Source organism: Mustela putorius, unplaced genomic scaffold, assembly GCF_011764305.1.
Source record: "Mustela putorius furo isolate JIRA1106 unplaced genomic scaffold, ASM1176430v1.1 tig00000095_pilon_pilon_pilon, whole genome shotgun sequence".
In the NCBI taxonomy this organism is placed as follows: domain Eukaryota; kingdom Metazoa; phylum Chordata; class Mammalia; order Carnivora; family Mustelidae; genus Mustela; species Mustela putorius.
The window spans coordinates 37,990,963-38,006,872 of NW_025421280.1; the positions used below are offsets into that span (position 1 = coordinate 37,990,963).

The window sequence follows — 15,910 nt, forward strand, 5'->3', positions numbered from 1 at the left end:
AGGGCCCCCGCGGAGGAAATGAAGGAATTAACGCGTTAATGACCGTGACGCCGGAGGAGCGAGGCGGGAGGGAAAATGCGGGGACAGCGAAGGGCATCTCGGACCACTCAGTCCAACCCGCTCCGTCTTCCATGGAGGGGAGGCGGAGGGGACGGGACGCGGGGGAGCAGGGAGCGACACACACAACGTCCAGAGGAAGGAGCGCACAGCCAAATGGCGAGGGACCAGGCTCGCTCGCTCGCTCGTTCATTCATTCATTCCCTGGGTTAATACTGACGCAAGAGGAAAACCCAAAAGTCCGGCGCGGGTTGGAACTTCGGAAGTCCCAGTAACTCCACTAAGTGGAACCGAAAGGGAAGGACCACCGCCCCCCGGGACTCGGGAGCCCCCAGCCCGGGGCGCCCGGGGCGCCCGCGGCCCCCGCCGCCCCCCCGCGCGCGTGCGCGCGACACGGCCGGCCCCGCGGTGGCCATGGCAACCGGCCGCCCCGTCCCGTCCGCCCCCGCGCGCGCCGCGCTACTCACCTCGGCCCGGCGGCGGCCCCGCGCGCCGGCTCGCGTTTCCCGGACCCCGACCCACGGGCCCAGAGCCCCTCTTATTCTCCCGCCCGCCCGCGCCACGCCAACTAGCCCACGCCCACCCCCACCGCCGGGACCGGCCGAGGGGCCCCGCGCTCCAAGTCCCGCCCCCCTTCACTTGAGCCGACCCGCTCATTGGCTCCGCCGCGCCCGGCTGCCCCGCCCAGCCCGCTCCCCATTGGCCCAGGCGCGCCCGGGGAACTAAGGGCGCGCGAAATCGGGCTCGGGCGCGACAATTGAATCGCGGGGCACCCCGCGCGCAGGCGCGGAGCCTGACATCCTCCCCTGCGGCTCGCCAGGCCCTCCCCCCACCCGGCCGGCGCGACCCCCGCGGGGCTCTGGGTATGTTCCCCTCGCTCCTGCCGGCGCCCGGGCGGCGGGGGACGACTCCCGAGGGCCGGCAGGGCGGGGGCAGAGCCCGAGACGGCGTGGAGAGCAGCCACGCTGCGGGGCACGCGTGCGCCGGTACTGGCCGCGCGTCCCCCGGCCACTCCCGAAAGTTTTGCAAAGTCTCTGCTCCCGGTGCGCCGGGCCCTTCCCCCGGCCTGCAATGGCAGCCCGATCAGTCCGGAGGCTCACCTCTCGGCCGCCCCGATCCACTCTCCTGCCTGCGCGCCTGGCCCGGCTGGGGATGGCGATAGGAACGCGTGCGTGGCCCCGGACCCCGCGCGGACCTGCGTGCGACCCGGAGCGCCTGGACGGCCACCACTGCCCGCCGCGCTGCCAGCTGCTCTGATTTTTTTTCCCGCGAAAACTCGGCGTTTGGGAGTTGCGGGGCCGCGGGAGGCCGCGCCAGGGGCGGGCTCCTGCTTGGTGATTGGCCACCGCAGTGGCGGGAAGCGAGAAAGGGGGTGGGGGGCGCCCCCTCCTCCGTCTACCCCCACTCCGCCCAGCGGGCCACGGCCCCGCCCAGCCCTGCGCGCTCTGCTGGGCGCGCCCAGTGTGCAACCCGGCCCAGTGGCGGGAGCTGGGCGCCCCCCACTCTGCGTGTCCCTCAGGAGCCCTAGGGAACCCCGGGGCAAAGACCCCGGGTAGGGGATTCCCCTGACCTTTTAAGTCCCTTTCCCACAGCCCCTCTCCCGGGGCACGGGCACGCACTGACCAGTAGGGCAAGGAAGGCCGGAATCAGTGTTTAAACGCTTTAGTAGAATGTGGGGGCTCCTCTCAAGACTGCCTGTACCCCGATGGCCAGCCTGATGGCCCCAAGCTCCCATTTCCCGGCATCAGGGCCTGCTAGAGCTCCCCACCCTACCCACCCGCAGGGCTTGTTTGCTGGGTTTTCCCGCCTCGTTTTCCCGCCTTCTCTAGCTGTCCAGGCGGGCAGGACTGCCCTGCCCCCTCCGCCCTGCCTGCTCTGCTCTGGCCAGTCTTCGCGGGCACAAAGTGACCCATGCTGGGCACCTACAAAGCGCCCGGACACAGTGTTTGGATGTAGGGGCGAGGCCCAACAATGGGCAAGGCCAACCCTGTTGGTGGTTTCTAGAGGGGTAAATTCTTGTCTGGAAAGAAAGGCAAAAAAATGAGTAAGTAAGGCAAATCGTTTCAGATACTGGTAAGTGGAATGAAGACAGGACAGTAGCTGGAGAGGCATGTGGGGGTGGGCAGAGAGGACATTCTGGCCGAGGTAGAGAGGTGGGCCTCTGAACGAATGACATTTGAGCTGAGATAGAAAACAAGGACAGATGGGTCGAGGAGGGACAGGCAAGCTCAGAGGCCTGAAAAGACTTAGAAATGTAGGGGGAGCAGCCAGGAGGCCGGGGTAGCTGGGCAGAGAGGGGACAAGCCCACAGAGGTGTCATCTAAGGCCTCAGGGGGTCTCTGGTCTTTATCTGTTGAGAGCAGTGAGCAGCACGGGGAAGGCTGTGAGCCAAAAAGTAGTGACCTCCACCTTCTGCGTGTACAGGTTTTTTCGGACCCGAGCAGAGTCCTTTGTAGACACTGCTCCTTCTTTACCCAGAGGGTAGATGGATCAATGTCCCACCCCCGCCCCCAGCCAGAGCTAGCCATATCCTAATCCCTGAGCCTGTGAATATGGTAGCGTCCACGGCAAAAGGGACTTTGCCAATGAGATCGGATTCAACATCTTCCAGTGGGGGAGATCCTCCTCGATGAGGCAGCGTGGTCCAAAATCATCACAAGGGTCCTAACAAGTGAAGCGAGAGAGGCAGAAGGACCACGTCAAAGAAGTGACAAGGGAAGTAGAGGTTGGAATGATGAGACCAACAGACAAGGAACGTGGGAAACCTATAGAGGCCAAAAAGGGGAGCGACAGATTCTCTCCTAAAGCCCTAGGACACCTTGATTTTAGCCTCTTAAGACCCATTTAGGACTTGTGACCTCCAGAACCGTAGGAGAATGAATTTGTGGTTTTTAAGTCACTAAAATTGTGGAGATTTGTTTTAGATGTCCTAGGGAACAAATAGAGTCCAAAATACAAAGTCCGGAATTTGTTAACTTCCTCCAACTTCAGAACTCCGTCTGTATGCTACTGAGGGTCTTTCTGGACCCACAGTCATCAGCCGCATATAGAACACATCTCAGGGACGGGCAGGTGTCAAGCAGGCCTCCCTGAGTCTGTGAGGCAGATAAGATCTTTCTCATTGAGGACAAGCCTGGAGTCAAGCAGACATTGGTGGGCACAAAGCCTACAGAGACTAAGTCCCATCCTGCAGCGTCTTCCCATTCGATGGGGGAGACCAGTTGTAAAGAGAAATGTCAAATGTGTAAGGAGATGGTGTTCATGTTTAGATGGAACTAAGCATTCAGCCAGGACACACCTGGCCATATCTATCAATTTTTTTTTTCCTAACAGGAACTGGTTGGTATAGAGAATGACCTATTAAAATGACAGTGATTGTGTATGAGTTTAACCAGTCTATGAACCCTGAGAAGTGCACATACCACATTCGGGGGCCATCTGCAGAGCAGAGAAGACTTGGGGCCCATCTCTAAGCAGAGCTCCTAAGGAGCATCCTCCCCACCCCCACCCAGGCCTCTAACCTCCGAGCATGATGACAGGTGCTCCCTATGGGGCAGAAATGCTAGGGTCTTGCGGTTGGTTTGGCTTATGTATCTGTTATTTCTTAGGAAAAAGGGGTCAGGTTGTCATCTCATACACCAGTGAGGACTTTGGAATTTCCAAGCTGTCCCACCCCTGCACAACAGCCTCGTCTCCCCTCCCAGCCCCTATGGAGCCCCTTCCCAGAACCCTGGCTGGATGATGTCACAGACAGGTGACCTCACTGCAGCAAAGGAACCGGGAATCTCAGTGGCATGGGGGAGGAGGGAGGATGTGTCCCCACCACCCCAACCCCCCATGTCTGTGGTGAAGTCGATCGAATTAGTGTTGCCCAAGGATGCCATCTACTTGGCCGGCTCCAGCATCAAAGGGCAGGTGGTTCTAATTCTGAACAGCACCCTGGTGGACCCTATTGTGAAGGTTGAGCTCGTGGGAAGGGGCTATGTGGAGTGGAATGAAGAAATCGGGGCGTCACGTGATTATAGCAGAGATGTTATTTGCAACAACAAGGCCGACTATGTGCACAAGATGAAGACATTCCCAGTAGAGGGTAAGGACGAAGCCAGCAGCCACCTCTAGCCATAATAGGAACCTGGGTCTGGAAGGTAACCATGTCTGCTAGGGGATCAGCAAAGCCCCAGGGATACCAGAAATGGGCAGAGGCTGGGTCCCTTCCAAGGAGGGATGCTGTGTATAACAATGACCATCAGATACACATTAACACGAAAATAACAAGACAGGAGGAGCTGATCAGAACCCAGATATTCAAACTGAACTCACAAAGTCATTTCCCTGCAGGGACAAAATGTTAGCCTTAGCCCAATGACCACTTGGAGAGGCCAAAAACAAAAACACGAATCTGTCTTGTTATTTGACAAATCTCCCTCTGACAGTGAAATATGGAAGGAGACAAAATTATCAGTCCTATGGTCCCAGGGAACGAGTGAGGAGGCAGGGAAGACATTCTAGGGAGAGAAGAACCAGTTCCCAACTCCAGCGGGTTCAGGTCCACAGTCTGGACAGACCTCAGGGAGGCTGAGCTCCCGGGAGCCACACGTCCATCCCTGAGTGTGTACATGGAAGTGTTCCCATGTATTCCACAGCTCTCGGCCCACACCTGGCTGAACAAAGTTTAATTTTAGACTTTTAAAATTTTTAGATTGGGAGGTCATGGAGAGGCCTCTTTAAAGATGAACTATGGAGCTCAGAGCTGAGCGTGCAGATAATCTAGGGGAAGAATCACAACCCACTGGCCCTTACTGCTCAGCAACAGCCTCTCTTGTGTCCTGCTAGCCCTTCCGGAACATGGGAATGGGAAAAAGGGGCTGCCTCATGAGCTTGCTTTGAGGAGTTAGTGATTTAATGGTATATAAAGGGCTTAGACTAGTGTGGGGCATACAGTAAGCGCTTCATAAGTGTTCGTTTTCTCAACCCACCCAGACACCCCCAACATCACCACCCCTTCCCGTGGCTGCGCATTTCCCCTCAAAAGCATAACCCCGAGCCGCCGATGGATTCACTCATTTATTTCGCATTACTGATCGCCTTCTGCACACGGCACTGGGCCAGAGGCTCGGGGTGGGGCCGTGGACGGAACAAACCGGGTCCCCGGAGTCATTGGGATTGCCACCCAGTGGCCAAGACACAAGAATGAGAGGCTTTGGGACGAATGAAAGACACAGTAAATAAAATAGGCGAGGCTGCAGAAATGGGGGCCGGGTGAGTTTCTCCCTGGTCCTCTGTTGCCTCTTAACCAATGTTAAGTGCCCACTGTATGCAGGGCACTGAGGGCCAAGCTCAGGGAAGGCAGGGAGCTGAACTGGCCCCACCCACTCTGGTAAATAAAGCCTAAAACCTACAGTAGGGGCCTAAGGTGGGTTTGCTAAACCAAAGCGAGACTAAGGGCTGGACCTCCAGTTTCTCAGACCCAGAGTAAGGGTGAGCACATCCCTATGGTAGCTTGCATAATTTGGGGGGACCACCCCAGCCACCTCACCCACCCAGGTGTCCCCCCACCTCCAGCCCAGCTGAGGCCTAGACCTAATATTCGTGGACCATGCAGATCCCTAAAAGCACAGAACTCAGCCTAGCTCGGGGACAGGTAGGCCAGACCCAGAACAAACCCCCTGCCAAAACAACAAATAAAGAAAGGGTGGCGGGGTGGGGGGTGGCGGGGGGAAGGAAAAGGATTCTAGAACCTTCTGATGGCGTCGGTGTGTTTTGCTTTCAGATAATTGGTTAAGTGCAGGCAGCCACACCTTTGAATTCCATTTCAGCTTACCTCCCAGGCTTCCTTCTACCTTCACCAGCAAAATCGGCCATGTCTTCTACTTCATGCAAGCCTCCTGCGTGGGCCGGGAGCACATTCTGGCGAAGAAGAGGATGTACTTGTTGGTTCAAGGGACTTCGGACTTCCATAAGGAAAACCCATTGCAGGTAGCAATGGGGGAGGGGCGGCGGTGCGGCTCATCCTCCAAGCTCCCCCAAGGCAGGTGGGAAGGCAGGGAACAGAGATGGCCCCTATCGGGAAGAAGGAAAGTTGCTGATGGCTTTCTGTGGGGCCCAGTGAGTTCACAAAAGGTGAATCGGAAACCAGGGTAGGAACTAAGGCAGCGGGCGACAGGGGTGGGTGGTGCGGGTGGCTGTCACCCAGGATAATCTTGCCTCCCCTGGGAGGACAGGATGGTATGGGTCTGGGGACATCTACAGTTGACAGGTCTGGGGAGGGGGGCTACTGGCCATCGAGGGAGTAGGGGCTCAGGTGCTGCTCGATACCCCACAGGGAATGACCAGACCCCTCTGCAAATGACGTTGCCTCTCTGTGCCTCCATCTCCACATCTGTAAAATGGGCAGAGACAGTGCCTGGCTTGCAGAACGTCCCACAGTGCCTGGCACAGGCTGAGGGATGGGCCCCAAGAACCTTGTCAAGCCTCCAACACCAGTATTACATAGGTCACGGGGATCATCTCTAGCCCAGCCGACAACCTGAGATGGTCCTGGAGGGTCCCAGAAAGGGTAGATGCTTGGAGGGGTTTAACAGCCTCGGGAGGACCAGACCTGAGCTCAAGGCTCCCTTGACCCCCTGCTCTCTGTGTTACCCTGAGCAGACTATGGCCCTTCTCTGGCCTTCCCTTCAGAGCTAATCTACAGGGCAGGGGGGTGGGGCACAAGGCAGAAGCTGGGGTGAAATGTTGGGGTTGGGTGAGACTCAGCCTGAGATCTGGCCAACAGATACTTCATTAGCTAGAGGGCCTTGGGGAATTCATAACACCTCCCAGAGCCTTGACTGTCCTGATCTGTACAATGGGGGGAAGAATTCTTCCCTTGATGGGTACCCATGAAGACTGCAGAGTGCTCAGCATGGTGTCTGCACCCCCAGGAGATGCCCTGTAAACGGGAAGATCTAAAATCAAGATCATGGCAGCAGAGGGAGTTGTCACAGATAAGTTTTGAGGATATGAAAATAGCGTTTTTCAACTACTCAGTACTGTCTTTAACCGACTGGAGGAGGTGACATTTTAGCAGAGAACTGAAAGAGGAGAAGGGGGAAACCATGGGGATATCTGGGGTGGAGGGTTCCAGGCAGAGCAAACACAGAGCAAACAGCCCATGCAAAGGCCCAGTGGCAGGACTGTGCCTGGCCTGTTGGAGGACCATTGTGGGGGCCACATAGCTGGAACAAAGTGAAGGGGGTGAGAGGGAAGAAGGTAAGAGCAGGGAGGGAACAAGAGGCCTCGGGAAGGCTTAGACTTTCATCCTGATGCAGGTGAGAGAACTGGTGGACAAGGGGATCATCACTGGATTCCCTCTGGCTGCTTTGGGGACGATAAACAACGGGGGGGCAGGGGGAAGGCAGGAGCGGGGCCCAGGGCAGGGATTACCACTCCGGCGCAGTGAGCCATCATGGAGCTCAACCTGGTAGAGGCGGTCGTTTTTTCTTTTTTTAAGGTTTTAAAAAATTATTTGAGAGAGAGAGTGCGTGCGTGCGAGCCCAGGGAAGAGCAGAGAGGGAGAGGGAGTCTGAAGCAGACTCTGCGCTGAGACCAGAGCCCAGTGTGGGGCTCAATTCCACAAACGCCTGATTGTGACCTGAGCTGAAACCAAGAGTTGGATGCTTAATGGGCCGAGCCACCCAGGTACCCCTGCGTAGAGGCAGAGCCTTGACCCCCAACTGTCTGTCCTTGGAGCAGCCAGAGGCAGTCAGGTGATGACCTTCCTTTTCACCCACAGCCCTCCCGGTCTCCCATTTCATTCAGCGTAAAGACCAAAGTCCCCCCTGCCTGCCCACAGGCCCTGCCTGACCTGCCCCCTCCCCTTCGCTTTCTTGGCTCCCGCCAAACAGGCCTCCTTGCTGTCCTTCCAATATGTTGGCCTGGCCCTGCCCCAGGGCCTTTGCACAGGCTGTGCCTGCCACCCAGAACACTATAACATGACCTTCCCATCCTTCCCCCTCAACTTTCAGATCTTTGTTCAGAAGCCATGTAGACACTCACCTGGCTGAGTCAACTCTCACAACCCCAACAGAGGGCAATTTAGCTGTATCTATTCCAATTAAAATGAACGTGCACTTTGCCCCAGCCATTTTCCTTCTAGAAATTTCTCCTACTGGTATTCTTTCACTTGTGACATGACCTCTCACGGCAATGTTTTCGTGCCAAGAAACTGGAATCAGCCTAAATGCTCACTGCCAAGGGAGTGAAAGTAGCAAAGGAATATTCTATTGCTAAGTTAGAGAGAGAGAGAAACAGACAAACAGAACAAGGCAGCTCTTGGCATCAGGGCCTCTAAGTCGCCGGCTTGAGTGAGCACAGCAAAGCTCAGAACACGGTGTCTAGCCTGCAAGTGAGAAACGTACTTCCTTGCAGGTGTAACAAACGTCTCCGGAAAGAGATCAGAGAAACTAGCAACAGATACTTGCCCCCCTTGGGAGGGGAGCCCGGAGCCAGGAGAAGCAAACATTTATTTCCCCCTTCCACTTGTTTTTGAAAGCTTTATTGAGCTATAATTCACATATTTTTTTGAAAGATTTTATATATTTATTCGACAGAGACACAGCAAGAGAGGGAGCACAAGCAGGGGGAAGTGGGAGCGGGAGAAGCAGACTTCCCACTGAGCAGGGAGCCCAATGGGATCATGACCCGAGCCAAAGGCAGAGGCTTTAACCCACTGAGCCACCCCGGTGCCCCTAGAATTCACATATCTTATAATCTCCTCATTGAAAGTGCACAGTCGAATGACTTCTTGCGTGTTCACAGAGTTGTGCGGCCATCACAACTCTATTTGAGAACACGGCCGTCACCCCAGAGGGAAGCTTGCATCCCTGGGCTGTCGCCCCTGCAAACTCCTCACACCCCTCCCCCAGCCCTGGCCACTGCTAATGCCCTTCCTCCCTCCCCGGATTTGTCTGTTCCCGCCATTTCAGGGAAATGGAATCGTATCCTAGGGAGGCTTTCTGCGTCCGGCTGATTCCACTCACGAGCGTATTGTCCGTGTCTCATCCCTTTTAACCGCCCAGTAACATTCTGTCTTGCAGGTGGACCGCATTTTGCATGCACATTTGTGCATGATGGGTACTTGGATTGCTTGCACTTCCTGGCTAGTTTTGTGGATGTATCTTCTTGTTTCTCTTGGCTGGATACCTGGAGAGGAATTGCTGGGCCAGATGGCCACTCCCTTGAGCATTTGAGGCACTCCCCCCCCCCCAGCCTGTTTTCCACTGTGCCTGGACTGCTTTTGCGTTCCCTCCAGCCCTGCACAGGGCACCTCATTTTCCTACCTCCTCTCCACTCTCTGTACCTTTAGAATCTTGAAGGACAAGACTGTGTTGCCTCTTCCCAAAGTCAGCACAGTTTGGGAAAGGAGCTTGTCCCAGAGACATTTCCTAACCATTGGCTCCAAGCGAGCCCCCACGGCACCTCTCCTTAGTTCATACCCTCGGTTTGCCTCTGGCCACAGCTTCATCACTGTCCCTTATCAGAAATGACCTGGTTCATTTTCAGGAGCTCATTGTCCCTCTCCCTCCTCCGTCCCTCCTGCCAGGAGCAGGGACGGGGCTGGTCTTAACTGCTATGGGTTTTCCTTGAACTTGGCACCAAGTTGATGCCAGTAAGTACTGTTTGGATGAGTCCCCCCCACAAAGTTTCACATGTGCCAAAGGAATTCGGGGCTCCCAAACACTCCCCAGATCCAGGAACTCCAGTGTTGGGTGTGTTAACCCCCACAACATTATTGGGAATCAGGGCGCTTTGGCTACCCTGCCTGACCTAGCATGGGAGTCCCCACTGTGCCGCTGTGGGAATGGCTGGGCCCCACAAGTACAGGCAGAACTACAGGCTTGGCCTTGAGTTAGGGCAGCAAGTTCCTCCATGCCCCCAGGGTCCTAACGCATGCAAGGAATTTTCGAATAAGACTGGAGGGATTTAGAATAAAACTGCCTGCAGTTAGCCTCCTGGAGGAGGGGGGGGTGAGACGGAGGAGGCAAGGGGGCCAGAGGCAAGGGGAGAGGTGAGGTCACCTGGGGTCAGGGGTCAGGCCCAGGTCTCCCAAGAGGAAGGCATCTGATCTAGAGCAGTGTTTTTCCAAACCTCAGGTCACGACCCATTCATGGGTTGCAAAACCAATTTAGCAGGGTGCAAATATATTTGCATAAAATGAAAGAATTCGCAAGACCAACCTAGAAAATATTAGAAACAAAGTCACTCTTGTGGGTTGCAAACATTGTGTGTGTGTGTGTGTGTGTGTTTAACAGAAGAAGAAAACAGAACAGAATAAAATACATAGAACAGGAAGCGAAGAAAATCTGCTTGGCAGCTTACAATCAACTTCTTAAAAACGAAAGAATAGAACAAAATATAAATGTGGTGGGTTGCAACAGCTTTGTTTCTATAACATCAGTGTGTTGGACAGCATATAACAGTTGTGAAAAAGCAGAATAGAGAATTTATCAGAACAAGATTAATTTGGTGGGTTACAGCCAGCTAATGTTCGTAAAATGTTGGTTTTGTATAAAACAAAACAATAGAATAAAGAAAGTAGGCTAAAAATAACAGGAAAACGAATCCAGAGGGTTGCAATGAATATTTTTTCTTTTTTTTTTTTAAAGATAAGATTTATTTATTTGATAGAGATCACAAGTAGGCAGAGAGGAAGGCAGAGTGAGAGGGAGAAGCAGGCTCCTCACTGAGCAGAGAGCCCGATGCAGGGCTCAATCCCAGGACCCTGAGGTCATGACCTGAGCTGAAGGCAGAGGCTTAACCCACTGAGCCATCTAGGTGCCCCTGTTTTTTCTAAGATTTTATTTACTTATTTGATAGAGAGTATCTGACCCATACTATATGTGGCTTGCAAAGCCTAAAATACTTGTCATCAGTCATCCTTTAGAGAAAAAGTTCACCAGCTCATGGCTAAGAGCAACTCTCGTGTGTAAGAGCAGGAAAAAATGCCTTCAGGATGCTCCTTCTAGCACTTTATGATATCAATCACATAGAAGCATACATGTAGCACATATCACATAAGTGTCCCTCTTGTGGGGGGGGTGGTGCAGATGAGTGGATCGGTTATTTTGCAACACACTCCGTGGCCGTGGGAAAACCAAAAAACCAGAATGTCAGGCGCTACTGTGAATGCATTTCAATGACAAAATGCTGAGCTAGAAAAGGGAACTGCTAGAAAACATGGACAGCTTGATATATTTTAAGTATTAATATATGTAAAGCAGGGGCGCCTGGCTGGATCCCTCAGCAGAGCATGGGACTCTTGATCTCAGGATCGTGAATTCGAGCCCCACGCTGGGCATGGAGCATACTTAAAAAAATTGTTTTAATTATAAAAAAAATAGGGGCACCTTGATGACTCAGTTGTTAAGCGTCTACCTTCCGTGCAGGTCATGATCTCAGGGTCCTGGGATCGAGCCCCGCATCGGGCTCCCTGCTCAGCGGGAAGCCTGCTTCTCCCTCTCCCACTCCCCCTGCTTGTGCTCCCACTCTTGCTGTTTCTCTCTGTCAAATAAATAAAATATTTAAAAAATTAAAAAAATAGATGTAAAACAGTACGGTATACTTCTACCACAAGCTCATGCATTCCTAAATAATATAAAAGTTCACATGAGAATGACAAAATCGGGTCTGGCAAAGAAGGGGAGGGAGGGGGGCGCCTGGGTGGCTCAGTGGGTCATGGTCCCAGGGTCCTGGGATCGAGCCCTGCATCGGGCTCTCTGCTTAGCCGGGAGCTTGCTTCCTCCCCTCTCTGCCTGCCTCTCTGCCTATTTGTGATCTCTGTCAAATAAATAAATAAAAATAAAATCTTAAAAAAAAAAAAAAGAAGGGGAGGAAGGAGGCAAGGGGCAGAAGACCCAGAACCCCATGGATTTCAGTGGAATCCACAATGTTTCCTTTCTTCCTAGAAGATACATTTGAGCTTGTTAATATTGTTCTCTTCTCACTTTCTTCTTAAACAATACATCTTGCAATAGGTCCTTCCGTGTAGGTAGGTAGAGCACAACTATGTCGACACAACAAAGCGATTGCTGTAGAATTCAGGCTGTTGCCGTTTGCAGGCAGGGGTGGAGGCGGGGCACAGGTGAGGGACTTTGGGAGGAAAACTAGCAAATCCCTGCTTCTTGGATGGAAGTTACAAGAGTTGACTTTGTAATAACATAGTTACGGATTTGCTACGTGGAGTTGTCCCAGTTAGGTTTCTTAATAATGCTTAGGAGTGTTCTTAAATACCCACAGATGTGGGGCGCCTGGGTGGTGTGGTTGGCTGAGCATCTGATTCTCAGTTTTGGCTCAAGTCGTGATCTCAGGGTCGTGAGATCGAGCCCTACATGGGGTTCTGCGCTCGGCATGGTCTGCTTGAGAGTCTCTCTCTCTCCCTCTGACCCTCCCACTTGTGCTCTCCCTCTCTCTCAAATAAATACATAAATCTTAAAAAAAAAAAAAAAAAATCCAGAGGCGCCTGGGTGGCTCAGTGGGTTAAAGCCTCGCCTTCGGCTCGGGTCATGATTCCAGGATCCTGGAATTGAGCCCCACATCGGGCTCTCTGCTCAGCAGGGAGTCTGCTTCCTCCTCTCTCTCTGCCAGCCTCTCTGCCTACTTGTGATCTCTGTCAAATAAATAAAGTCTTAAAAAAAAAAATCCAGATATGATAAACCCCCAGTTCAGGACAGAGAGCCAGGAAGAATGGGGGACAGCATGAGGGAGAGGACTACGGGGCTTTCAACCAGATCTCTCATGTTTTTATTTTAAATTGTGGCAAAATACGCATAACATAAAACCGTCCTCACCATGAGGGTTGAGTATATTCACATGGTTGTACAACTCTGATATTTTATTTCTTTTTTTTTTTAAGATTTTATTTTATTTGACAGAGATCACAAGTAGGCAGAGAGGCAGGCAGAGAGATGGGGGGAAGTAGGCTCCCCGCCAAGCAGAGAGCCCGATGAGGCGCTCGATCCCAAGACCCTGAGATCATGACCCAAGCTGAAGGCAGAGGCTTATCCCACTGAGCCACCCAGGCGCCCCTGATATTTTATTTCTTAAACGAGCAGAGATCTGAAACAAATCAGGAGAATGTGTAAATGCCGATGAAGCGGGTCATAGGAACAGGGCAGCTCTGGGATAGGAAATGGTTAACGACCCGCTGTGGTGTGGGGCAGCTATGATGTACTGTTTCCCAGTTTCTCTGGTGAAAGTTCTCCCATTAGGGCCAGTTTCAAGCGACCAACTTGAGGTCTCTAATGGGAAGTGGGAGGGAAGTTTGGGAAGTATTTTTCACACTGTTTTCTCTCTCTCTCTTTTGGTTTGCTGAAAGGGAACACACATGCGCGCGCACGCACGCGCACACACACACACACACACACACTTGTAAAAAGTGTCGATTTCCTCTGCAAGAAGACACCGGAAGCCAGCAAAAGTGGAAAGTGATCATTCTAAGTCCCACTCCTCCAGTCCCCCACCACATCACATCAAATCCTTTAAAATATCACCCACAAATCAAAAATAAAAGGTCACCGAAGGCACTCATTAAATATGATGCACACGTGCCTTTACTTGCAAGCCAGCAGCTGACGAGCTGACAGGACGGCGGCATTTTGAGGCGTTTATTGAAACACACGACGTACTTTCAACTCTATGGTTTTCCTTTCGAGATTCAGAGCCCGCGATATTTTCTCCTAAAGTCTGAACTGCCTGGGTAAGCCCCAAGGCTTGGGCTTAGACGGTGAGACATTTCCTGTCTTCTAGAAAACCAGAGAAGTCAAGCTGCTTACACGAGGTCACACAGCAAGTGAGCAGGGCAGGTGGGGGTAAAGCCAGGGTCTTGTGGATTTCTTAGGCTTAGTCTACAGATGAGGAAGTTGCGCATCAGAAAGGCAGAGGATAATGGAATAAGGCACTCTGGGAGATCATGGCAGGGTCTTGCCTGCCAACTCCCCAGGGCTCCAGATCCTGTCTTACTGCCTGTTACTTAGGAGAGTCCCCAAAGCGCAAGGTTGGCGGGAGCTCTGATGGATGAGTGTCAGGCAGGCGAGCAGAGGGCTGCGATCCCTCACGGTTGTCTATCCCCCCCCCCCCCCGCCGCCCCTTGTAGAACCCTCTGCTGGTAGAGGCTGAAAAGAAGATCTCCTACAACTGCTGCAGCCAGGGCACTATCTGCCTACAAATCCAGATGGAAAAGAACACCTTCGTCCCAGGGCAGAGGATCATCTTCACCACGGAGATCAACAACCAGACCGGCAAGTGCATCAAGACGGTCATCTTCGCCCTCTACGCCCATATGCAATACGAGGGCTTCACCCCCAACGCGGAGCGGCGGTTGCGGGTGGAAAGCAGTGAGCTGCTCCGGCAGGAGGCCAACACGCAGATCACACCTTTCGACACCACCAAGATCATCAGCACCTTCAACCTCCCGCAGGTGCTGTCCGTGAGCAGTAGCCTGCAGGACGGCGAGATCATGAGTACCCACTACGAGCTGGTCAGCACAGTCCACCTGCCCTGGTCCCTGACCAGTGTGAAGGCCAAGGTTCCCATCATCATCACCAGTGCCCCTGTGGACCCAGACAGCTGCCTGCCGCTGGAGGGGCGGCTGTCACCCGAGAGCCAGGAGTGCCAGAATTAAGTGCCCAAACTTCTAAATATTAAAAGCTTTATCGGACTCTACAAGGCAGCCCTTTCTTTGTCTGGCACAGATGGTCTTTGGATGGGTCGGGTTGTGGTCAGCAAGTGCCTGAGCCTCCCTACCCTGTGGTCACTTAGGCATCAGTGTCTCCTGGCCCAGACAGTTCACTGAATGCCGGGAGAAGGAGGAAACTGACAAGGTCTTCCAGTAGCCCCCACCTCCGTTAGTGCTCCAGACCCACTTCCTTGCCGGGTCGTACAGTGCCTAGAACTTGGGGTCCCCAACTGGGGCAGTTCTGCCTTCCAGCTGCACTAGCAAAGGCTGGTGGTCCTGGTTCTCACCAGGGAGGGGGGACAGAGGCTGCTCCGGGTAGTGGGTGAATGGGGGTCAGAGATGCCGTTCACTGGCCCGCATTGGCCAGGCTGGCCTCACCCCACAGAATGATCCAACCCCAAAGGTCCGTAGCGCCAAGGGGGACCAAACGTGCATTCATTATCTGGGGGGAAAGTTGAGTTCGATCCCTGCAGGGATCACACTAGACACCAGAATAAATCCCCAGTGGATCAGGCGGCAGAAACCAGGGTAACCCCCTGGCATTTGTGAGTTCCCTCCTCGCTCCTCCCCACTTCGTGTGTGTATTTATTTTTATTTTTAATTTTTTTAAAGAATTTATTTGACAGAGAGATCACAAGTAGGCAGAGAGGCGGGTAGAGAGAGAAGAGGAAGCAGAGAGCCTGATGCGGGACTCGATCCCAGGACCCTGAGATCATGCCCTGAGCCAAAGGCAAAGGCTTAACCCACTGAGCCACCCAGGAGCCCCTCATGTGTGTGTTTAAATGTGTGCAGGATCCCAGGATATCCTCAGCTGGCCAGATGCTTAGGGAATGCAGAGTCTCCTGGACGTCCTGGGAATCCCCTAACCTAGTGAGTCTCACCCAGAGGGATCTCCTGCCCCTCAGGGGACACTAGGCAACACCTGGGGACATTTGCGGTCATCAAACCGTGAGTGCTCCTGCCAGAGTGGATGGGGTCAGGAATGCTGCTCAACATTCCAGAGTGGACAGGACAGTCCCCCCACAATTAAGAATGATCTGTCCCCTTGGGACGCCTGGATAGCTCAGTTGGTTGAGCATCTGCCTTTGGCTCAGGTAATGATCCCAGGGTCCTGGGATCGAGCCCTGAGTGAGGCTCCTTGTT

At 53.5% G+C, this 15,910-nt stretch overlaps 2 protein-coding genes across 5 annotated transcripts in view; one reads left to right on the forward strand and one right to left on the reverse strand.

Annotated features, from left to right (window-relative positions):
• UHRF1 (ubiquitin like with PHD and ring finger domains 1) overlaps positions 1-5,968 on the reverse strand; it is a 33,548-nt gene extending 27,580 nt beyond the window's left edge. Inside the window, exon 1 of one of the 4 annotated variants that reach the window (XM_045086085.1) lies at positions 5,879-5,968. The gene's annotated coding sequence lies outside the window, so the exon portion shown is untranslated. Of the gene's footprint in view, positions 1-277; positions 408-524; positions 645-1,157; positions 1,352-5,878 lie in introns of those variants that run through there. The other 3 variants (XM_045086079.1, XM_045086075.1, XM_013045400.2) reach the window with 3 other exon arrangements.
• ARRDC5 (arrestin domain containing 5) lies at positions 1,633-14,754 on the forward strand. The gene is made up of 3 exons (XM_004771488.3): positions 1,633-4,147; positions 5,828-6,033; positions 14,186-14,754. Exons 1-3 carry the CDS (start codon positions 3,796-3,798, stop codon positions 14,711-14,713), a joined length of 1,086 nt encoding a protein of 361 aa, XP_004771545.1. The 5' UTR covers positions 1,633-3,795; the 3' UTR covers positions 14,714-14,754.
• Positions 14,755-15,910: the final 1,156 nt, after the last annotated feature.

Coding starts and splice junctions, on each gene's coding strand:
- ARRDC5 (XM_004771488.3), top strand. CDS start 3,796: ATGATGTCACAGACAGGTGACCTCACTGCAGCAAAGGAACCGGGAATC. Junction 4,148..5,827: donor GAAGACATTCCCAGTAGAGG/GTAAGGACGAAG, acceptor TTTTGCTTTCAG/ATAATTGGTTAAGTGCAGGC. Junction 6,034..14,185: donor ATAAGGAAAACCCATTGCAG/GTAGCAATGGGG, acceptor CGCCCCTTGTAG/AACCCTCTGCTGGTAGAGGC.